General features: G+C 36.3%; 1 protein-coding gene across 1 annotated transcript; it reads left to right on the forward strand.

Annotated features, from left to right (window-relative positions):
- The first annotated feature begins 1,756 nt into the window (after positions 1-1,756).
- On the forward strand, positions 1,757-9,134 carry LOC129284237 (coiled-coil domain-containing protein 63-like). Its single transcript, XM_054919667.2, has 9 exons — positions 1,757-1,938; positions 3,443-3,632; positions 4,263-4,385; positions 5,029-5,210; positions 5,683-5,879; positions 6,630-6,913; positions 7,408-7,659; positions 8,380-8,516; positions 8,924-9,134. The coding sequence occupies exons 1-9, from the start codon at positions 1,757-1,759 to the stop codon at positions 9,132-9,134; spliced, it is 1,758 nt and encodes a 585-aa protein (XP_054775642.2).
- Positions 9,135-23,898: the final 14,764 nt, after the last annotated feature.

Genomic DNA, 23,898 nt, shown 5'->3' on the forward strand with positions numbered 1-23,898 from the left:
CTCACACTATGCGATCCAAGGCGACGCGATTTTTCCAGAAATTGCATTTTGCATTAAATATGAAAGTTCCAAGAAGTAAATTATTTAATTTAAAGTTTGGCATATTGTAAGGAAAACTAAAATCATATTTTTACTTTGCGGCAAGCCGCTATGGTCGGAGTGAAGTCCAAAACGGCTAAAACGTCATTACGATTTGGAATTTAATTTGTTTTTATTCATTCAGGGAGGCTCTAAATGGACTGAATTTCGATTTCAGTAGTCCTACCACTATTCTGAACTCTGATCCGTAATATTTTATTAGTTAAAATATCCATATCAAATGTTTTCACAATTAATTTGAAATTCGGATCGCAACGAATCGCATAGTGTGAGACGGACTTTATGTGAAAGAAGAGCGAGGTTAAATAGACCAAAAAGAGTAGAAGCAATCATCATACCAAATGCACTTAAAAATGCTTGAACCATAGTTCACAATAAACTATGAAAAGTGGCGTCCGAATGCCACAAAGCACATATGCATAGGAATTGATATATATTTATATATAAATCATTGTCATTTACTCCTGATGAAGAGGTAGGGAACGTCGAAAATTGAGAATTTAATTGGCAAAAAGCATTAACTTTCGGATTTGTTTTATTATCACTATATCTATACTAATATATTTAATAAATAATTTTTTAGGATGGTAGTCCGATGGCCGGTCCCTTTAGCAACCTTATAACAACATTTCTATGTCGGTTTTCTCAATATTCCGGCATCAAATAACTTCGGTAATATTGCGAAGGGTTGAGCACTTGAGCTTTGTGATATCGTCTGATATTTTGCTGTACTAAATTCGAGTGGCTCCTATGCCCCGAGATCGTCGTCCATGTTGATATTACTCTTATGGAATACTGTATAGGTTTTGAAATAAATGTATTGTCCGGTTTTGTATGACACGTAATACTTACATTATTTTGTTGATCACTTGCTTCAAGCTGACTAGCAAATATTTGGAAGTTTTGCATCATATTCACACTTAGGCCCCCTGAACTGTTTCCCTATTATGCCACTGTCCTGTAAAATACATCTATAGGCCTATCAGATTGAAAACTCTTCATTCTCCTTCTTTTTCTTCTCCCTCCTCTTCTTTGTATTTTCCTTCTTTTTCTTTTCCTTCTTCTTTCTTCTTCTTCCTTATCTTGTTCTTTATCTCATTTTCTTTTTTTCATTTTCTATTCTTATTCTCCTTTTTATCTTCCCATTTATTATTCTTTTTCTTATCCTTAATTTTCTTTTTTTATCCTTTTCTCTCTCTCTTTTTGTTTTCTCTTATGCTTCTCCTTACTCGTCTCTCACGTTTTCATTTCACGAGATCCCTGCATGCCTCTCACGTTGTTTTCTCATTGGCCCTTATCTGAAGTTAAGATTAGGCCTTGAGGACATAAAATTCTCAACTTTTTGTTAAATTAAGGAGATGTCTTCAATTAATTTTATTTCGATAACTATTTGATAAACCACTAATCATACATTTTCAATTCAAATATAGGCCTATATGGCTATTATTGTGGATATTAACGCGGAGTCTACAGCAAAGCGCGTCTTTCATTGTTTTGACTGCGCGCATATAAACAATGCCCTAAATTCACCGCGCTCGTTTTCGGATTGATCATTGTTATTTTATAGCGCAAAATGGAGCACAAACTAAAAATCATGTTTAGCAAATGAATGTGCAAATTATTAGGCCTAGGATTGACAACATTAAATTTGACAAAGATGGCGGTAACTGCATCAATGAACCGTCGTCGATCGGAAACCCCTAGTATGAACGGGGATGCTGAGGCGGACTATGTGTTAGCAGAGCAGGAACTGGGTAAACTCCATCGGGAATATCGCATCCTCAAGAACCAAAGAAGGGCTTATCTTGAAGAGTCGCAAAACATCATCCGTAAACAGAAGTTAGTGATTTGATTTATGCCTACCAAATAATTGCATTCCTTTCAGTTTTAGTGTCTACTATTTGCAGATTTTATAAGCAGATGTATTTTTGTTAATGTCGTGACGTAGCCTTGTGAGGCCCCCCATATTTTGCTTGTCACACTCACAGTGCGAAAAAGTAATGCACACACTGTTTATTTAGAGGTCTAGATCAGACTAAAAATATGAAACCAAATTCATCCTGACTGACTTTTCTTTAAACATATTTTCATTAGATTTAATCCCTTCTATTTCAAATTAGACCCCTAAATTTTCAATTCGCCATATTTTCTGCAAAGCCCCCCCCCCCCCCCTTTGAAGCGAGAAGGTGAGGGTGAGAATATTTTATGATGATGATAGCCTAGGTTGAGCTATAAAACTGAACAACACTGACAGAGGTCGAGATGGAGAACCACCCACCAAAGTCAAAGTTAAGATGAAAATATGTGATTTTATTTTTGATTGGCTGCATTGTTTTACTGATTGATTGATTTTATTTGGCAAGTCACCAAAACATTTATCTGTAGGGACTGTATACCCAGTTGTTGTGTGTCCGGACAGGTTGTGTGTCCGGACGATCAATTTTAGAAAGTCATTTGGAAAAATTTACAAGCGAAGTTTTATAAATTTTTAGTACAACATGTTAGGAAATATTGTAAAGAACAAAATAGAAGATGATTACAAGTATTGAATTCATATTTTTAGTGTAATCCAAATACAAAAAAAGAAGGCTTCAAAAATATAAAGTGTCCGGACACCCGACCCCCCCCCCCATCCTACTTAAAAAACAAAAACAAAACACAGGATACCCTGCAAGCTCGAAAAGCTTATTTCCAGTGGGGTCCTCAAATTCTCCTTGTCCTCAGTCAAAACAATATCAGCTCATTTACAAGTAGATAACAGCTAGTGACAGTAAATAAAGTAGAAGAAGAGGAAGAGAAGGAGGAGGATGAGGATGAGGAGCAGAAGAAGGAGGAGGAGAAGAAAAAGAAGAATATATAAAGACAATTTTGGAGTGATTTATAGGAGAAGAGGGAGGGTGAGAGGAATAGAATTAACGTAGACTAAGTCAATCGTTAATTATTTTTGATGAAGGGGGATGCAGGTGGATATTGGAGAGTAGAGCAATTAATTAATAATTTAATGTCGTTTATGTCGGTTCAAAAACTATATATAGAGTGTGGTCTGCCATAGACCTATTTGTCATCATGACTATTTTCAGTTTTTAAAAGAATAATAATGCTTATAAACGTCTTCAAGTTGAAGTTGTAAAAACGACTCTAAACCACAACACCCCATCTGCTTTGATTCCATGATAGATTACTAAGTCATTATGCCTACTCCTGTAGAAACCTGCATGCAATTATCCACCCTGCAGGGCCAAAGCGCGCCGTGTCATGGATGGGGGCTAGAGAATTAAGTCACTGAGTGTATTCCCTGTAAAACACTTATATTGTTAACCTTTTTTTTATGTGCCAACTAAAGTGGTCATATCGAATCCTTGAAAAATGAGCGTTCGGAGATGGATACGGACCTGCGTCTTGCTAAGAGTACCAGGGTTTGTGGAAAGGATGTCATTGATGAAGGGCTAATGAAAACACTCCTGCAGAATTACATCGAGTATAAAACACTCTGCGTCAATGAGAAGGAGGAGATCCGTGTATTGGATAAACAGGTAAACATATGATAAGTCACCGTTTCTCTTTCTTTCTTTCTGCATGTCTTTCTACATCTTTGTTTTATTTATTTTTCGATCTGTTTTCTTCATTCGTTCATTCTTTCATCATTACTAAGGACCTAGTTCAAGAGTTTAGGAATACTGCAGGGGTCGCGGATCTGAATCCCCCGCAGCCCCCCCCCCCCCTTTCAGCGGCCCCTGTAGTGCCATAGGGCGAATCCAGAATTTTCCAAACACGGGGGGGGGGGTATATTTTGTAGAGGAAAGTTTTGACAAGGAAAAAAGGTTTTAACTACGAAATTGAGATTATTTTGTTCCATTAAAAACTTGCCAAGCAAAAAAAAAGGTCTTTACTTGCGTATGCATGATATTACTGTATTTTGTAAGTGAACAGGTAAACTTAAATGTCATTCGTTAAAATTTACAATATAATTCTTACAAAAAGTGAAAATGCAATGAATTGACATTAAATAAGAAAAATTATGTCATTTAAAAAAACCAGAACGACCCCCAATAAATAGATAAATAACTAAATAATTAAAATAAAACAAAACAAAAAGCGAAGAAAAAATTTAAGTGGGCCTCCATAATCAAATTTGATTATTTTGATTTTGATAATTATTGTAGACACGAGTGATAGGAGAAGCCATGAGAAAGTATCGTATGGAGACTAAAGGCCGATCGGAGATGAATCGCTACCAACTTATTACCACCAAGCGAACCAGAGTCATGGAAAACAGACTATACCGAGTAAGTTCAGGAAAGTGAGATCATAAGGGTATCTAATCAGCATCCCTGCACCCCTCATTCCACGAACACGGTCGATGGATCATTTTGGTACCTTCGAAAACTTTTCTATTTTCAACTTTTTGGGGGTCAAGAATTTTCCCCCCCCCCCAACTTAAAAATGTTATATCCGCTACCGAATCGTACTATTTCAGCATGGTTTCAATGGTTTCAGAATCATTTCCAATTATTGTAAGCATCATAACACTCACAAATCACAAGCGCATGTGATTGTCTAAAATCCTCGGGTAGTGAAAATATCCGACTGGTCTGAAAAGTGCATATTTGTACTTTCAAAGGTACACATAGACCACAGAGGTACAAAGTGACACATTTTAATGTGCCCTAGTGTGGCACTCGGTCAATGTACAAAGTACATGACCCCCTTTTTTACAGAGAGGGAGAGAGAGAGAGAGAGAGCGAATAATGGAGGGGGGGTATTCATATAACTTTCACTGGAGGACCTATATGTTTTTGATTTTTTGTAAATGCATCAAGTTAAAAAAGGCTACTGTTGACTTAAAATTGATTTATATAACAGTTTATATATCGCTTATTATAATCAATTGGCTTACATAAAAATAAAGGCTACAAACTGTCTGATTAGTCCACAGTGACTTTCAACAAGGCACTCCGAAAGAACAGTGACCTACGAGAGAGAATCGAAGAACTGAGACGGGAACGGAGATTGTACGATGCTCTCTACCGAAAGATGTGCTCTGACCAAAATGACCTCAAGGTCGAGATGAATGAAATCATCCAACAATCTACATCAGCGTACGATTCAAGGTGAAAATCACTTCGTGCATAATTGTTCTATCAAGATTTTGAAACGCATTGAAGAAAAAAAATCAGAAATACTTTTTTGAAACATGAAATTAGGACCTATGGATCTGTAGAAAGGCATGTAAACTGTCGTTTTGTATTGGACTGGTTGTCTTTTCAGATTAAAAATCTTGTAGGATGCCTCTTCGGAGTTCGAACATCAAACAATGACAAATCGCACCATCATGTTAGAATCTGATTGGTTGGCAGGCCAATCGTGTCAAGATCTGATTGGTTTAAAGCTTAGGTTGAGATATAATGACGACATAATTAATTTTATCAACATAACTATATTTTTGATGGCTTTTCAATTCAATTCTTAAGTTACCACTAAAAAGTTATAAGTTACCACTAAAAAATATTCAACACTTTTAACTTTACTGAGTCAATTTGCAGTACTTATTCTAGATCACTGGAATTGTAATTGACTTTGTAGAGATGAAGCCCACAACAAAATGGCAGCTCTTCGTGAGAGGCTCGAAAAGGATCAGAATATGTTCAACATCGAGGTCAAAGGTCTTCAGCGAATCGTGGACCATGAAGAGAAGCTGAAAGCCTTCATGAATGTCAAGGCTCAGGATAGGACTGAACAACTCAAGGCCACTAATGAAGAGGTTCAAAGAAGAAAACTAAGTGAGATATATTATCATCATTGCCGGGTTCCCGGGTTATTATGATCATAATTAAATAATTATGATTCGTAGTGAAAAAAATAATATTTAGGTATAAATAAATTCATACAAAAAATGATGAGTGGCATCCTTTTGAATTTGAGACAGGGGACTCAGGGGAGATTATGTGTTATAAATGTTATACATATGTGGATACGGCACAAGGTTTGGACTATGGTCTTGCAAAGGCGTGGGCTGGTTTAAGCATGGGGAGGCCGGTGCACATCATGGGGAGGTGGAACTATTAAAGTGGTATGGGGTCCACTGCACAACTTAGGGAGGTGGAACTAAAGTTTGGAAAATCTGCTGTTGAAAGCAGAAGAAGGGGTACAAATTTCGTTTGCTTGCAAGTGTCGGAACTCCTCTGCCTCAGCGGGAGGGTGCACGTGCATCCCAGCCTACGCCGAACTGGCTTGTTCTAGAGGCTTGGACGAGATGTAGCACATGCTTTGCTTTCTATTTCTGATGCACTTTAACTTTAATCCGCAAGATTTATTTCAACGAAAGAAGAGATAAAAGATGAATTGACGAATGAAAGAATTAACTAATTGATTTAGTGAATAAATGAATTAATCAAATTATTAATGCATGAATTATTGAATAATGAATGAACAAACAAAATATACTTAACGAACAAACGAATAAACGAATGAATGAATGAATGAATAAAATGAAACCTCCGATTATACGACATTCTTACTCCCTCTCCCAGAGCATGGACAGGTAGATTCAGAGGAGACAAACCTCCATACCTTGGAGCTGTCTTTCATTCGGCTCCGATCAGCAACGGGTGAAGCCGACCTCGATAAACTCGTCCGCCGTTTCATCTACCGAGAAGGACTCAATTTCGCTCTCTTCAACTATGTCAACGAGATCAACGATGACATCGAACTTCTCCAAGAAGAGATAAAGAAAATCGAGAATGATATGAAGGGTTTCAAGAGTCAAGGGATGGCATTGGAAGGAGAGAGGCTGAACATAATGAAACAATTGGAGGTGAAGAATCAATCCCTATATCTACGTCGCAGTCATACCGACAAAACTGATTCCAAGCCGACCGATAACGCAATAGATTTTGCTCGGTCCGCGGCCGGCGTTTCATAAAGACTTTAATATTGCCATTATGGTAACTGCTGTGGAAGCTTAATTGTGATTGGCTGCTGAGATGGTAGTTGCTATAATGGTAACGTAACAACAATTGTATACAAAGGCCAAGGGAGTAAGTTTCATTGGCGCGACACCAGACAATAATTGATAGATGAACACTGCAAATTCTTCTGCGGGCATTACCGCCAATTCCCTCCAAACCCAATAAGAGTGGCCGGGGAAAAAAAAGTTATAGAAATCGGGCACATAGATTACTCCAGTTTGTCGGTATCTAAGGCTACAACGAGTTTATATAATATGTTTAATTAATATCATTTCAAACTACATGAATAAGTAATTCATTATGAATTTGTGATTTTTCGTATTAATTATCTTTTGGTCAGGCGAATGCTAATTCTGTCAGCAAGTCAGCTAACCGTTTCGAAGGAAACGTGAAGAAGGTTTCAAAGCGACTCCATCGCTTAATGTCTGCAGTGGCGAGCACTGTCCGAAAACTGGGCTGCGACCAAACGGGAGTCATGAAGCGTCTAGGAGCTAGGGATGGTATTACTGAGTTCGATGCCATGGCCTACCTAGGACTCATTGAACAAACCATGAATGATCTGTTGCTAATCGACAAATGCAGAGAACACAAGGTGTGCATCATTTGTTCTTACTCTTTACTACGAAATAAAAAAAAGTATCAGGAACGAAAAAACATCTAGCCTCCTGTAAAACCTTCGCAAGAGTTGATCTTTAATTTTTCTCTTGTCTATCTAGATGGAACAACACTCACAAGTTATCAAAATGAATTGTATCTCAAAGTTTTATAAATTTGTATTACTGAGTTACTTCCATTCTTTTTCATTCGACAATGAATGTATAGCATCTTCATTATCATTTCTTTGGCAAAAAGGAAACATTATCTTGACAGCTCATGTACAAATTTATTTTACATAACCTTTCAACAGCTCCCGTGCGCCCGTGACGTATATCAATCAGATTCTGTACGTGTACGTATGAGACTGACCTTTGAGAGTGACAATTTTTCGTTTGATCCCGGGTTTGATCCTTGTTAGATCTTTGTCAGAAGTTGTCAGATCCTTGATTTTGATTGGTGAGAAGCACAGTTCCTAACTGTCGGATAAAACAGGACTTGTCAGATCAAGGAGATATCTCCTTGGTCAGTTGGTCAGACAAAACGTCCAACAAGTCCTTTTATAAAGAAACGTACCCAGGGCTCGAACCGCGAACTGCTATTTTCTAACTTCCCTCACGTACCTTGGATTACAGGTGCAAGCCAGAACGCCCAGTTAAATCAGATTTTGTTTTCCTTTTAATCGTATCATTATTGACGTTAAATTCATGCTTTACAGAGATCGATTGTACCTAAAGCTGAAGATAAACCAGGTGGCAACCAACAAGAAGGTCCAAAGGCAGCAGGAAGTGTGATCATGCCAAGACGCATACCCGTTCCGACTGTCGAGGTCACTATCAACCCTCCAACAATCAGGTAATCATGAAACATGTTCCTCATTAAATGATCGATCACAAATTCTTGCAAGAAATCAAGAAGGGATAGAGTGGTAGGTTGATCCTGTTGGTATCAGATAGATGAATAATCATAGAGGTTGGTTGATTATAATGTGAAAAAGTTGAAACTATCTAATTACTTTATTTTTTATTTTAAATTGATAGATTCATAAATAGAGATTCCTTGGTAGGTCATTGGATGACTGGTTGTAAACCTTTATACTGATTGTTTGATGAGGTTTTTCTGATTTGTTGACTTTGAAGGTTGCCTTGATTCTTAAGTTATTTGTGGGTGCCTTGATGCTCAATGGTGGATGAGTGGTCGAATGAATTAGCTAATTTTAAAACTTCGAATATAATGCGAATATTATTTTGTTGGCTCTGCAGAGATGAAATGGATGTCAGCGAGTATTCCTCATCCGCCGAGGTTCTAAACACAAGTGACCAACCTCTGACCCTCGAACAGGTTAAAGGGAAGGTTACTCGAAGACTGCAGCGTCTTGAAGCTCAGAGGATCAAGAGCGGTGGCAAACCAATACAACCAAAGCCCACACAGAAGTCGACAACCGAGTCGCCGCAGAATGGAGCATCAGCGTAATGGACCGGGGGAACTACCAAACATGTCAAAGACGCCATGGTTCTAAATTATTCATGCAGTGCAGAATGGGAGGGATGAGGGCGGTTGAGGGGGGGGTACAAAAATGGGATGGCAATGGCTTGAGTGAGGGGTATAGGACCATAATAAACAAGGAATGTTGTTGGTCAGTGGTCAAAACGAAAACTGGACTCTTTTTTTTCCTTTTGGTTGTAAAATAGGATAGGAGGAAAAGAAAGTTGGAATTTTTCTTTATTTTACTAGTACATATTCAAGGCCATGTTTCACAAAACTTGTTTTGAGCAAGTACCCAACAATACCTCGTCAAAATGTGTTTTTCCTTTTTATTTTCCAACCAGTCTTTAGTCCATATAACATGCCAAAATGGACAGAGCCTCACATTATTTCAAAAATGCGTTATAGCGAATTGGTCATTAGTCCGAACTTTCGTTTATCCAAAGGTTATTCTGAAATAAAAAAAAAATTAAAAAGTTTGATATTCCGATAGTTATCCTAAGACAAAACTTCTGAATAACGAACTTAACCTTCCGAATAGCTAACCCTTTTGTTCTATATAGTATATCATGTTTCTAGATTAACGAACCTTGGAGACACTGTTACAATTTTGGGGGGATTAAAGGGATGGTCCGGGCTGAAAGTATTTTTAACTTGGCAAATAGAGTAGAATTCACTGAGCAAAATACCGAAAATTTCATCAAAATCAGATAACAAATAACAAAGTTATTGAATTTTAAAGTTTAGCAATATTTTGTGAAAACAGTCGTCATGAATATTCATTAGGTGGGCTGATGATGTCACATCTCCACTTGTTCTTTTGTATTTTATTATATGAAATTAGGTTTATTCAAATTTTTCCTCCAAGAACTAGAAAAAATGGATTGACAGTTGATTTAGTGCATTAGATATTTATTGCTGCAACTTATTTCATTATAAGAGAGGTATATTATTCACACAAGTATGAAATAATGAAAAAAATATGATTTTATGTAATAACATAAGAAAACGGAAAGTGGAGATGTGACATCATCAGCCCACCTAATGAATATTCATGACGACTGTTTTCACAAAATATTGCTAAACTTTAAACTTCAATAACTTAATTATTTGTTAACCGATTTTGATGAAATTTTCGGCATTTTGCTCAGTGAATTCTATTCTATGTATTAAGATATAAATATTTTCAGCCCGGACCATCCCTTTAAAGAACCCTTTTTCCTTTTCGGACTAGGAACCTTCAGATTATAACGAGCGCATACTGTTATCCTGTTATGTCAGCCATGGTATTTTTGTTCTTCACTTTTCTGAATAATAATGTTTTTGGTGATACGAGGGTATTTTAGCTCTCAGCCATAATTGAATGGCAGAATCTCAGAAGCTGATGCCAGCAGAAGCCGTCAATTTCAAGTTTGATGAAACATCCTGGGGTTCTAGTTTAACTTATTAGGTGATTTCGAGTTCGGTGTTGGTGCAGGTGTTGATGCTGGAAGCACAATTTTCACTGCTTTCCATTTATAGCTCCAGCACCAGTCCTTATCGAGTTTACAAAAAATGATTCAAATTAGATAATATTGATAGCATGATACAATGTTTTTTTTTTTTTTTGGTGCTGATGTCAGAATTGATCCAGCACCAACAACAAATATCAGCACAAAACTTGAAATCACCCAACATGCCCATATGTGTTTGAATTTGGAAGACTAAAGAGGAGCGTTTCAAGAAAGGTCTTGTCGATCGTTTTGTCCGACAGTTACCATAGGAACAGAGGTTCTCGGTCAATCTAAATCAAGTAAAAAAAAGTTGTTAGATTCAATAACTTTCAGAGGAATATTGATGAAACGCACCATGCGCGCATGATTTCGACGCATGTTGCACTTCTGAAAGCCAAGTTCGAGTTCTGTGCCCTGTAACAATTATACAATCGCCATGATGATTCCATTTTACGATCAACTCTAATGTCTCTAAGTTTTCCTTTATGGTTTGCTATAAGATGTCGAGTTGAAATATATAGTTGTGTAAATTAATGTCCCCACAAAATGTCAGCTTCGTTAAGTCATAACCTTTTGAGAGTGAAGCCAACCCCCCCCCCCCAAAAAAAAAAAAGAATAAAAAGAAGCATTGTTTCGGTATTATTATGGAATAATAAATAGGCCTAATAAAAATAAAATAAATAGGCCTCATGTTGATTCTGAAATTTGTATAATTGTTAAGAAGTCATTTTCATGTTATGATGGCCTGCCCTCAGTATGTAGAACATGAATAAAAGTAATTGAAACAAAATGGAAGAAGTGTATCGATTTTCATCTGATATTTTGTTCTTTTCTTAAAACATCATACACAACAACCAATGGCATATGCTTTTGCTTGGTGTCAAAGAAGCTAAAAACGGGAGCGGGAGAGACATGTCTTTTGACCTGAACAACCAAGCCTTTCCTTGCAATAGTTCTACATGTACACTTTCTCTGGTCTACTTTTAAGAAGAATACTCAATTCAACATTTATTTTCAAAGGTAAAAGCATTAATACATTTCTAAAAAGTTGCAATACAATGGAGGAAGCAACTCAGTAAGTAAAGCGTGTGACGAGTGCACCGTGACATATAGACAATAAACACATAATACGTGTAAAAACTTATTCATACAAAGTACAGTACATAACAAGGGAAAATACGAAAACTAAATATCAATTTTATGCTCATTGTATCAAATGAAACAATGAATTGAACAGTCAAACCAATCACTCCCCTCCCCCCCAAAAAAGGAGAAAAGGGAAAGGAAGAAAGGGGGCGTGGTTATAGACGAACATTTTGGAGGGGCTTCTGGGGGCTAGAGAAATTTTTAATACAATCCGTCATAGGCATGATGGGATTGGGAGACTATGGCTGGGAATCGGTATCTATGATACTAGCCTGTGTCCCCCCCCTCCCGCTAAAAATGATTTCCAATTGTAATGCGTAGGAGCGTAACAACCGAGCGAAAAAGCCCAACCTAATATCAAAATTGCAGTAGAATTCGGGGCATGGTATTTCGTATCACGATAACTGGCAATCATTAAGGGGACCTTTGTTGTTACCTTTAAATTTAATTGTTTATAAACGCTGTTGGGCGGGCTTGAGCGATTTTTTTTTTTTTTTTGGGGGGGGCGAGGGCTTAAAGGACAAGTCCACCCCAACAAAAAATTGATTTGAATAAAAAGAGAAAAATCCAACGAGCATAACGCTGAAAATTTCATCAAAATAGGATTAAAATAAGAAAGTTAGGACTTTTTAAAGTTTCGCTTCATTTCACAATATGTTATATGCACATACCGGTTGGTATGCAAATGAGGGAACTGATAACATCACTCACTTACCTTTTTTCTTGTATTTTAATATATGAAATATTCTAATTTTCTCCTCTTTGTTCTGTGAAACAAAGTTTTATTTTTCCCTGAACACGTGGAATTACAGTCAAGTTTGTCCTTATTGTCAAATGTGTAAAAATTGTAATATTGTATGATTCAAACAATAAAAAACAAAAGAAATAGTGAGTTTTTTTTTTTTTGTGAGTGAGGGACATCATCGATTCTCTCATTTGCACGTGCCTAAATTGTGCATATAACTATTTTGTAAAAAATGAGCGAACCTTCAGAATTTCATAACTTTCTTATTTTACATCCGATTTTGATGAAATTTTCAGCATTATGCTCGTCTGATTTTTCTCTATTTATTCAAATCAACATTTTTCTGAGGTGGGCTTGATTTTTAAGCCCCCAAGTCACTGGCGTACCTAGGATTTTCCAGAAGGGGGGCAAATTTGCATTTTACATTACAAATTATTAATTTGGCTCCTCAAAAAAGGGGGGGGCACGTCCCCTGTATCAGTTGTCACTCGTCTGGGGGGCAGGGATACGTCCCCTGCATGAGTTGTGACCCCCCTGCCCGCCCTTAGGTACGCTAGTTCCCCCCTGCCCCCCCCCCCCCCGTAGGACATCGTCTAAATAGGAAAAGAAAAGAAAAGAAAATTTTAAAAAGCAAAAAAAAAAAAAAAAAGCACACATTTCTCTACAGCCCTAATCTCGCTTGTTGTGATTGGTCGAAAGTTTTCTCCTTTTTGCGTCTTTACCCCCGAATTACCCGGGCCCGAAAATACTTATTTGAAAAATAAAATGAAATGAAGCATGATCGTGTAGAAAATATCGCTGGAAAAAAATGTCACTGTTGGTCAATGGTGTTTGACTGATTTTGATTGCTGTGAAACGTCTTTGCTTTAGCTATACTTTACTTTTTTAGCTCTTTGTAAAAACAAACCTATGGAGGTCAAAGTCTTTGACCATATTTAGTAGACCGGCCAAAACGATTTTTTATACTTTGGATGGCATAACTTGTTAATGCTTGGCATCCCAGCTAAAGGTCTTGCAAAAATACCCAGAAATAGCGTACGGCCGAATGCCAAGCGCACTTTTGCGTGAAAGTGTCATTTTTAGCGTAAAATCTGAAAGAATGTCGAAAATCACGCATGTAAATAAAAGAGTAAAAAATAAAATTTCACTGCGCAAAAATGTGGCATAATCTGATAATAACAAAGTTATTTTTTTTTTTAATTTCAGCATTGTGAAAACAGTTATGCGTACGCCGTCATATAGGTGGGCTCATGATGTCATGTTCCTACCCTCTTTTTCTGTCACATGAAATTGAATTTATTTAAAGTTTTCACTGATCGCCAATAGGGAGTAGCGGAAAATAACTTTCTCTACATTTTCCTCCGTAATCATGATAAAGGATAAATTATGTGAGCGCGGGCTGAGAAATTTTGATATTCCGATTAGAAAAGGGAAAAATTTAACAGGAAAAAAGATCACACCTTTTCAATGATGCGAGCTCGAAGTGCCTGCTATCTGAAACTATCATTGATATTCCGACCTAGGACTCTTCGTAGGAATTCATGAAAAAGATATATATCTCATTAATTAATTGGCCTAATGAGAGTGCGATCTTTAAATATATGTTCAGGCGTGAAAATGGGACATTTTACATGTTTTAAGCACCTTTTGTAATCCTGAACAGGGTGCGCGTGTTAATGAATATTTTTAACTGTTAATGCACGCGCGAAACGCGAGTCGAAATTTGTTATAAACTAAAATGAAAAGGAGAATTTAAGTAGTTTTTAGAATGAATATAAAAGTATACATAAAATGCAAGCACGCAGAGCTATGAGTTTTGACAATTAGACCTGAAAAGGAATTGTTTCAATGGTTGACAAAACCTAGCTGCTACACCAAATAAATTGGCCTAGTCGTGTAAGTAAAATTTTCAACCCACTGCGAGAGAGAAGTTCATATAAGCATAAACGGACAAAGTGGATTATAATCACCTTCACATATTTTTTTTACAGACGTTACCAAAATAGTCAGAAATAGCCGGTTTCCGGTGTATCAGTACATTTTAACCATTAAAAAATATATAACCTAAAGTGTCTAGCGAATTAATTTATACGTTTTCATTGCAGATGACCATTAAGAATTTGCTATTATGACGGCCATCTTTGCATTTTTATGGAAAAAATAACTTTTTAACAAAATACCATGTATATTGTCAATATACATTACTCGATATTGCTCTAAAATGATACCAGTGTGCATGTGACAAGAGATTTCTCTTGTCACAGGCACACTATACCGAATTGCTTCTTGGACTTTACTTATTGCAATATCAATGCCTTGCTCTACCGTGTATATGTATACTGCAATTATTTAATTGCAATTGTCAATCTAGGGAAAACTGAACAATTGCAGGACTCTTTGCTCTGATTGTAAGCTCAGACACCAATGATGATATAATGTTTCGCTATGAACATTTGAATTTTGGGTGCATTGTACTGTTAATATTTATAAAACGTGGATTTTAATTGAATTGGTTTCACAATGATCTAGGACTTTGTTTACAACCACTTTCTGTTCTTCAGATTCTGAGTGTTGTCAATCATGAGCATATATACGGCCACAACAAGAATTATTTGTTTGTGTTTTTTTTTTCAAAAACAGTAATGTTAAAACTACACCGCCGGTTTTAAAGAGGATGATCATAACATGGAGTAGCTCCATGATCATACCAAGCAAGTACACTATATACAGCGTGTCCCACAAACATGTTAATGGCACTTTAACTGAGTATAATGTGAAATTACTAAATCCTATTGTATGTAATTTATGTAATCATAAATTAGCATTTTTTTCATACAACTGGCTTGAATTTCATGCGATATTATTCATTAAACAAAGAGAGATGGGCCTTCTTTCAGATTTCATGAGAAAACCTCTCAGTCTAAGTTTCGTTATTGCGTTGAATAAAGTACGCACCCAATCACGTCTTCATTCACTATTTATCTATTTCCTTTTTTTAGATTTTCGGCCCACAACTTGCGGGCCGATACTTAAATTTAAAAGGAAAATGAAGGTTTAAGAAGATTGGCATGACATCTTTAATCAAACGTGATTAATCAAATATGAAATTGACTTTAAACCAATGGGATGCACGGTTAGTGACCTGTGGTTGATTTTTAGTTGTTATTAAAGCGAACACTTTCTGCAATAGGCCCTTGGACTAGCATTATGCAATCGAGAACATTCTGTTAAAATATTCGATCCGAATAAAGAAATATTTATTAAGTCACTGGTTCTTGAGCTCAGAATCTTTCATTGAGCTGATGGTGCCTATTATGCTGATTGTGCCCTCAGAGTCCCTATATAGGATTAGAGAACAAGAGAAAAAAAAATACATGGGGGTTGGGCAGGGCCCTGGGAACGATATTTTAACTGGGGGTGCTGGTCAGTTTTTTTTCCACAGGGGAGGGGGCAAATTCGTCCGCCAAAAAAATTGACAAGCAAAAAAAAAAAGGTCTTCAACCACAAATAAAGGATCTCGTCCGCCAAAAAATTTGCCAAGCAAAAAAAAAAAAAAAAAAAAAAGGTCTTCAAGACTCGTCAGGGGGCAGGGATATGTCCCTTGCATGGGTTGTGACTCGTCAGGGGGGCAGTCTGCCCCCTCTGCCCCCCGTAGGTACGCTAGTGGTGCTGATGTAAATTTGACAAGCAAAAAAAAAACTTTTACTAAAAAGTGAAGGTCACTTTGGTCCCGAGAAAGGGGGGCACTTTTGTGTTACATGTATTAATTTATATTAGAATCCCAGGGGTGCTGCAAATGAAGAATGATACACGCAGCAGTCAGCACCCCCTGTCAAATCTTGGGGGTGCTTCAGCACCCCCGCTTCTCAGGACCATGCCCCCCTCCCCTTCGCTGACTAAGGTCATGTGTAGTGCCCGAAAGGATTACATGGGGCTGAAAATATCCCGTTTTCAAAATAATCGGTTCGAAAGATATTTTGTACTATATTAGATTTTTTTTCTATTTTAGTTCAGCGAGATAGGCAGCCTACTCAGGATTACAAAAAGATGCCGAATAAATTTTCAACCCGAGCTTTGCTCTGGCATTTTTTCTTTTACAAATGAGATAAACAGCTTGCTATCTGTTAAAAGACATGCTATTGTCAGGTTAAAAAATGCAAAGTTTTTTGCTTGCCCCTCGCGCTCGCATTGTTTAGGTAAATATGCATCAAGTTAATTATTAAACAAAAATTAATGTGATATGTTAACATATCCAATTTTTAGCTCTCAGTCTCTCCCAATTTTAGCTCGCGCTTCACGTTGGCATTTTTGTTTAGTGAGATACAATCCTTTTCTGCCATGAAAGACATGTTTAAATGCTCCGTTTTTAATTCGAAATTTTCAACTCACGGTTCGGGCTCGCATCAATCGTTTGATTAGATACTGATAATGTTCAGAATTTGGTGGTGATTTTTTTTACCTCATTTAAGCATGAATGCTTGTAAGCAAGCAACCAGAGGACCGACGGCTTAAGGTCCTCTTCGAGTGTTCTTTAATGTGGATTTAAATGCCTTACCAAAGGGCACAAGCGCACCAATTGGGAATCGAAGCCAGGTCACCGGAATCCCCTCTCTACCGATTGAGCTATCGCGCCTTAGAATGTTTCCTTTCTGATAAAAAAAAAAAAAAAAAGCAGCTCGCGCTTGTACTGTTTTTTTAAAATAGATGTATAGTGTTCTTTATTTCAAAACGTAATTAAATTGTCCAGTTTACAGATTGGAATATAAAAAAAATCAGATTGCGCTTATTGAAAAAATATGTATTAAATATACCCCGTTTTCATGTCAGAATATTACAAATTTCTGAATGTTTTTAATATGATAATTAGATACGAATCATGTTCATAATTACACCTACGTAATGTTTAATTTTAAGCTCTAAATTTTATGGCATATACAACAAAAATCTGTTTGCTCTTCGCGCTCTCATGTAATTAGGCCTTGTCAGATACCTGAATCATGTTTGTGAGAATAAAGCTAATATGTACTTGAGAATAAAGCTAATATGTACTTGATAATAAATACTTGATAAATAAATCTATTTTGGTACCCCCTGCAAAATATCAAGCCCCCCCGTGCTCCTCTGCTGACAAAATCCTAGCTGCACTGCTGGTGAGCGTACTGAGTGACCAAGTCTTTTAAACAAAAGCCTTAATATAGGGCAGAATTTGTGTTTAATAAGAAATCAATGTTTTAAATTACAATATTACGCTCAATATTGAGGTCATTTTTTGGATAAATGAATAAATCAATAAATTTGTAAACAAAAAATACACATGTTATATGAGCAAGACCCTCATATTGGAATTCAGATATAAGAAGTAATCAAGGAAAGGGCTAACCCAGGACCAAAATCCAGTTAAAACCAATTAGGGCAAAACCAATTGAAACCAGTTGGCCAACTGGTTTCAATAGGGAAATTGGAACAACTGGTTCCAATTGAAAACCAGTTGCCAATTGGTTCCAGTTAAAACCAACTGGTTCCAATTGAAATCCAGTTGCCAATTGGTTCCAGTTAAAACCAATTGGGCAACTGGAACCAGTTAAGTTGGCAATCGGTGTCAATTGGTTCCAGTTGTTCCAACTTCCCTATTAACACCAATTGAATCCAATTGGAGGCAACTGGTTTCAATTGGTTCCAGTTGAAACCAATTGGAGGCAACTGGTTTCAACTGGAACCAGTTGAAACCAATTGGTTTCCAACTGGATCCAATTGGAACTAATTGGAATGAACTTAATTAGCTACAAATTAATTAGCATTTGCACTAACTATTGCTCATATGCCAACACAGAAGCAGTATTATATGTCTATTGATACCAATGTAAAGGGCATTGATAAAATACAGACTTTCATATGTATATATTATATGGAAGATCTTCAAATGTATGTATTTTTATTTGATGTAATTTGGTAACAGTTAGTGGTGTACTAATTATCCTTTAATCTGTTTTAATTATAATCTATAACATTTATGAACATGGTTTTCACTGCTAAGTATTCTAAATACTTATCTTTAAAAAGTGTGGCACTTGAAATTGAAAAGAATTAAATAGATACATTGTTAATGATGATGAATCTCATAAAACATTAATCTGTGCACACTGGCAGATAATATGCAAATTAACTGGTTTCAATTGGATCCAGTTGGGTAACTGGAAAATTTCCAATTGGAAACCAATTGGAAATCATTTCCAGTTACCCAACTGGTTCCAGTTTTATTTCCAGTTACCCAACTGGTTCCAATTAGAATTCATTTCAAATTACCCATCTTTCCAGTTAGAAGTCATCTCCAGTTACCCAATTGGTACCAGTTAGGATTTCCAGTTACACAACTGCATGGTTCAAGTTAGGATTTCCAGTTACCCAACTGGTTCCAGTTAGAAATCATTTCCAGTTGGAAGTCATTTCCAGTTACCCAACTGGTTCCAGTTAGGATTTCCAGTTGCCCAACTGGTTCCAGTTGGGATTTCCAGTTACTCAACTGGTTCCAGTTAGGATTTCCAGTTACTCAACTGGTTCCAGTTAGAAATCATTTCCAATTGGAAGTCATTTCCAGTTACCCAACTGGTTCCAGTTAGGATTTCCAGTTACCCAACTGGTTCCAGTTAGAAATCATTTCCAGTTGGAAGTCATTTCCAGTTACCCAACTGGTTCCAGTTAGGATTTCCAGTTGCCCAACTGGTTCCAGTTAGGATTTCCAGTTGCCCAACTGGTTCCAGTTAGAAATCATTTCCAGTTGGAAGTCATTTCCAGTTACCGGGCCAACTGGTTCCAGTTATGATTTCCAGTTGCCCAACTGGTTCCAGTTAGGATTTCCAGTTGCCCAACTGGTTTCAATTGGTTTCAACTGGAAATTGTTAAATTCCAGTTAAAACCAATTGAAACCAGTTAAAACCAATTGAAACCAGTTAAAACCAATTGAAACCAATTGAAACCAGTTGGAAATCCAACTGGTTTCAATTGGATTTTGGTCCTGGGAATAGAAAATTTTAGAAAATAAGCGAGTCGTCGACATTAAGCGAGATAAACAACAGAGGGCTGGAGAAGCAAAATCGACAAGCGAGACAATCCGCTGACCCCCTCACCAACTCTCTCCATTATTTTCCTTCTGTTGTTCTATGCTTTTTCTTGAAACTTTTTTGGGGTAAGTTCCTCCCTCCCCCTCACTTTCATGCATATTTATCAAAAGGCCTACGTCAGTATCCATAGCCCAATTTTCTGATTTTAGAATCTAGAAGGCATTGTTTCAAGCAACTACGGTCTCTTTTAATTGATCAGCACTGTAAAAAATATTGGGTAAAATTTTAACCACGAGGATAATTATGTGTCCAACCAATTTGGGGCAGTATTCTACCCAATACGGGAATATTGCAATTACTTTAGAACGGACAAAATTTTCATCGCACTGGATAAATAAAAATGCCCCCAAAGAAATGCCCAATGTTGGTTGGACACATAATTACCCCCATGGGGCACTTTTACCCAATATTTTTTTTTAGAGTGAGTACATTAGACCAGAAATAATAAATAGATCGGTCTATAACCATTTGAATGAGCTAAAAGTTTTCATATGTGGAGAAAGATGTTTGAAATACCCAAAGAGTAGGCTCTTCACATTTTAATTTTTTTTTCTTCAAATCTCACTTCATCACATGCATTGTCATGTTGGGAAATGCAGTCGTATGACCATCATGACAAACAAATCTAAAGGCTAATGACTAGAGTCCAGCGCAGATATTGTAATATAGATTGAATGTATAATTTTACCTGTGCACGTACAGTATATCTGCCTCAGACTACGATATATGAGCATGGACCTATTCACCTATATGTTATGATAACAGCAAATGCGAAAATTGAAGGTAAACATAGATTTGTTATAATCAAGTAAAATGGACTGAGTAAAAATCTTAACTTGCAATGCAAGAGACCAAGAAACATTTATGATTATACTTATTCATATTTTCACAAAAAGATATTATTTCTTCAATAAACATACCAGCTCTACAAACGTAATAACCCTCAAATCATGACGGGTATCGCACTGATCTATGTATTTATAAATAGTATATAATCATGTGCAATATAGATGCATTATGCGCCGTTTGTTTTTATAAAACATGTGCTTCCGGCAAATGTACATTGTTTTCTTTCGGATCATATCACATAAAACGATATATCTTACATCTTATTTCAATTTTTGTCGCTATATGTGACATGACAACAATTATTATGTGTTTATTCGATGAACGTTAAAATTGACGAATTTGAGATGCGGAACACAAACATTCTATACTATTGATAGTTTTCACAAACTTTATATTTTGAGTAAATCACGATTTTGTGTACCATATAGCCATATATGTGTGTGTAATATTCCAATTTGAAATGCATATTTATTAGACTTTTAATTTTAATTAACCCCAAATAAGAATGATCGCATAGGCCTATGAAAAAAAAATGTAATAAAAAATCTAACATATTCCGTCAAAATATCAAAATACGTGATTTTCGACATTCTTTCAGATTTTACGCGAAAATGATACTTTCACACAAAAGTGCACTTGGCATCCGCACGTACGTTATTCCTCAGTATTTCCGCAAGACTTTAAGCTGGGATACCAAGAAATGACAATTTTGCTATCCAAACTTCCAAAAGTATAAAAACTCTTATTAGTATGTAAGATAATGTACGGTATGTTCAAGTTTTCATTCAAAATGCGCACATTGTAAAATACACATTGTCTCCTTTCGGATAACATGAAATGAGATATCTTCCATCTTATTTGAAAATTATTTTAATATTTGTGGCATTAAGACATTTACTATACATTCGATGGATAAAATAATTTAAATCGAAGAATTAAAGTTGTGTAAAAAACGTAAAACTATTGATAGTTTTCACAAACTTTTATTTTGAGGAAATCGAGGTTTTATGTTTCACTGCGCCATATATGTGTGTGTAATATTCAAATTTGAAATGTATATTTATCAGACTTATAATTTGAAAATTCAAATAAAAAGGATCGCATATCAAAGGTAATCAAAAATTTAAACCTATTCCGTCAAAATATCAAAATGCGTGATTTTCGACATACTTTCAGATTTCACGCTAAAATGACACTTTCACGCAAAAGTGCGCTTGGAATCCGGCCGTACGCTATTCTTGGGTATTTTTAAATTTAGCAAGACTTTTAGCTGGGATGCCAAGCATTTTGCCGTCGAATCCTTATCTATCAATCATATCACGAGCCATTTTTGACGTTTGGCCGATTGCGTTGAGACGACAAGACTAGCTTTATTTCCGAAAAAAAATCTAAACATGGCGGACGACGACACGAAATCCCGAGACGATGCTGTTTCCTCTGTGCACGACGACAGCGACGTCGAGAGCGAAGATGAGAAGGAGGAAATACTGCTCTTAGAGAGCGATTCCGACGATGATTCAGACAGTGGAAGGAAACCAGTGGACTTGGTGCAGGCGGAGAAAGAAGAGAGGAAAATTCCTGTTACACATTCGAGAATCGACCTGTCATTGTCGGACATTGTGGTGGGTATTGTTTTTAGCTGGCCCCACACGTTACTTTTTGCGTTTGTTCACATCGCAATAATGTTTCATAAAATAAAAAGAGGAAGGGCATACACTAGCATGACTAGGCTTAGGGAAGTTACCCAGAAGAAAAGTTTGTTTTAAAAAATACCAGGGGTGGTATTCTGAGATCCATTTTTATCAGATAAAATAAATTATTTTAATAATATCTATTATCTATGACTATATTTATAAAATCAGTGAGATAGAATTAGAAATAGAAATAATATAGTACCCTATATAGTTAAATCTCGACTCCGAATTGGTATTCTGATATTAAGAATACCGGGTCATTTTATCTCTAAAGACACACCTATTTTTGAAGCAATATCCAGTGAGAAATGCGGTTTTATAGCTCTCTCATCTCATTCAAGCATTGAAAATCAGTTCTGCCAGGAGGTGTGGCAAAGGAGCAAGATTGCGTCAATTGACAATTAATTGAATTCAAATGTGCTTGCACTATACGCTAGCGCATCTTAACATAGATTTATTTTAAACAAATGACAATACGAATACTCCAATCTTTTTTCTATATCAATATTGCATCATATAAAAGCATCATTTCAAAGACAATATTAGTCAAGAAAAAGCTCATGAAATAATTCCTATTTCTACAGGAATAATTCTCAGTCTCTCAATAACTATATAAATTTTCTTCATTTTCTTTTCAACATTTGGAGCTTATTCACCTAGCAATATTGCTGAAATGAACGTCCTGGAGATACAATAATCCCCACCCTATCTTAAGTTTATTTTAATTTTTCGTCAAAGTAAACATGAGCGCAAGCACATCATCCGTGATGCAATGGTTAGATGTACGTGATGGATATGTCTATGCAGGCACTTCTCTGTCGTGTATCATCTTTATATACGCAAGATTAAATTTGTTGCAGATAAAGTTTCAAAGATCTCAGAGATAAAATGTCATCTCAGAATACCAATTTCATTTTAAGAGAAAAACTAAAATATTTTAAAGATAATATGACATCAGAATACCACCCCAGGAAAATAATGATGAAAAATATTGGTGAAGTATTATTTATGGATTAAGAAAGTTAGATATCAAGATCTATTAATTTTATTTTTGTCTCACCTGCATAGCAGAGCAGTCTATAGGCACCGCTTTTTGTCGGAGGCGGTGTCGTCAACAAGGTTAAGTTTTTTAAATGTCATCATAACTTGGAAAGTATATGGACCTAGATTATGAAGCTTGGACATAAGGATAATCAAGTATTACTGAACATCCTGCCTGAGTTTCAGGTCACATGACCAAGGTCAAAGGTCTGAGGGTCAATGAACTTAGACCATGTTGGAGAATCAATATTGAAATCTCAACCAAGGTTAAGTTTTTGAAATGTTGTCATAACTTAAGAAGTATTTGGACCTAGGTCATGAAACTTAGATATAAGAGTTATCAAGTATTACTGAACTTCCTGCCTGAGTTTCATGTCACATGATCAAGGTCAAAGGTCACATAGGGTCATCAAACTCTGACCATGTTGGGGGTATTTGTGGAATTGTCATAACTTTAAAAGTTGATGGATCTGGTTCATGAGACTTGTACGTAAGAGTAACCGTGTATCCCTAAATATCCTGTGTGCAATTTAGGTCACATTACCAAGATCAAAGGTATTTAAGGTCAATGAACTTTTGCCGTGTTGGGGGTATTTGTTGATTGGCATCATAACTTAGAAAGTTTGTGGATTTACACATGTAGTTCATCAAAACTAGACATAAGGG

This window comes from Lytechinus pictus, chromosome 2, assembly GCF_037042905.1.
Source record: "Lytechinus pictus isolate F3 Inbred chromosome 2, Lp3.0, whole genome shotgun sequence".
NCBI lineage: Eukaryota > Metazoa > Echinodermata > Echinoidea > Temnopleuroida > Toxopneustidae > Lytechinus > Lytechinus pictus.

What these genes read in the sequence shown, in the direction of transcription:
- LOC129284237 (XM_054919667.2), top strand. Translation starts at nt 1,757, where the DNA reads ATGGCGGTAACTGCATCAATGAACCGTCGTCGATCGGAAACCCCTAGT. An exon ending in AACATCATCCGTAAACAGAA is followed by an intron (nt 1,939 to 3,442) that starts GTTAGTGATTTG and finishes TGCCAACTAAAG; the next exon opens with TGGTCATATCGAATCCTTGA. An exon ending in TGGAAAACAGACTATACCGA is followed by an intron (nt 4,386 to 5,028) that starts GTAAGTTCAGGA and finishes CTGTCTGATTAG; the next exon opens with TCCACAGTGACTTTCAACAA.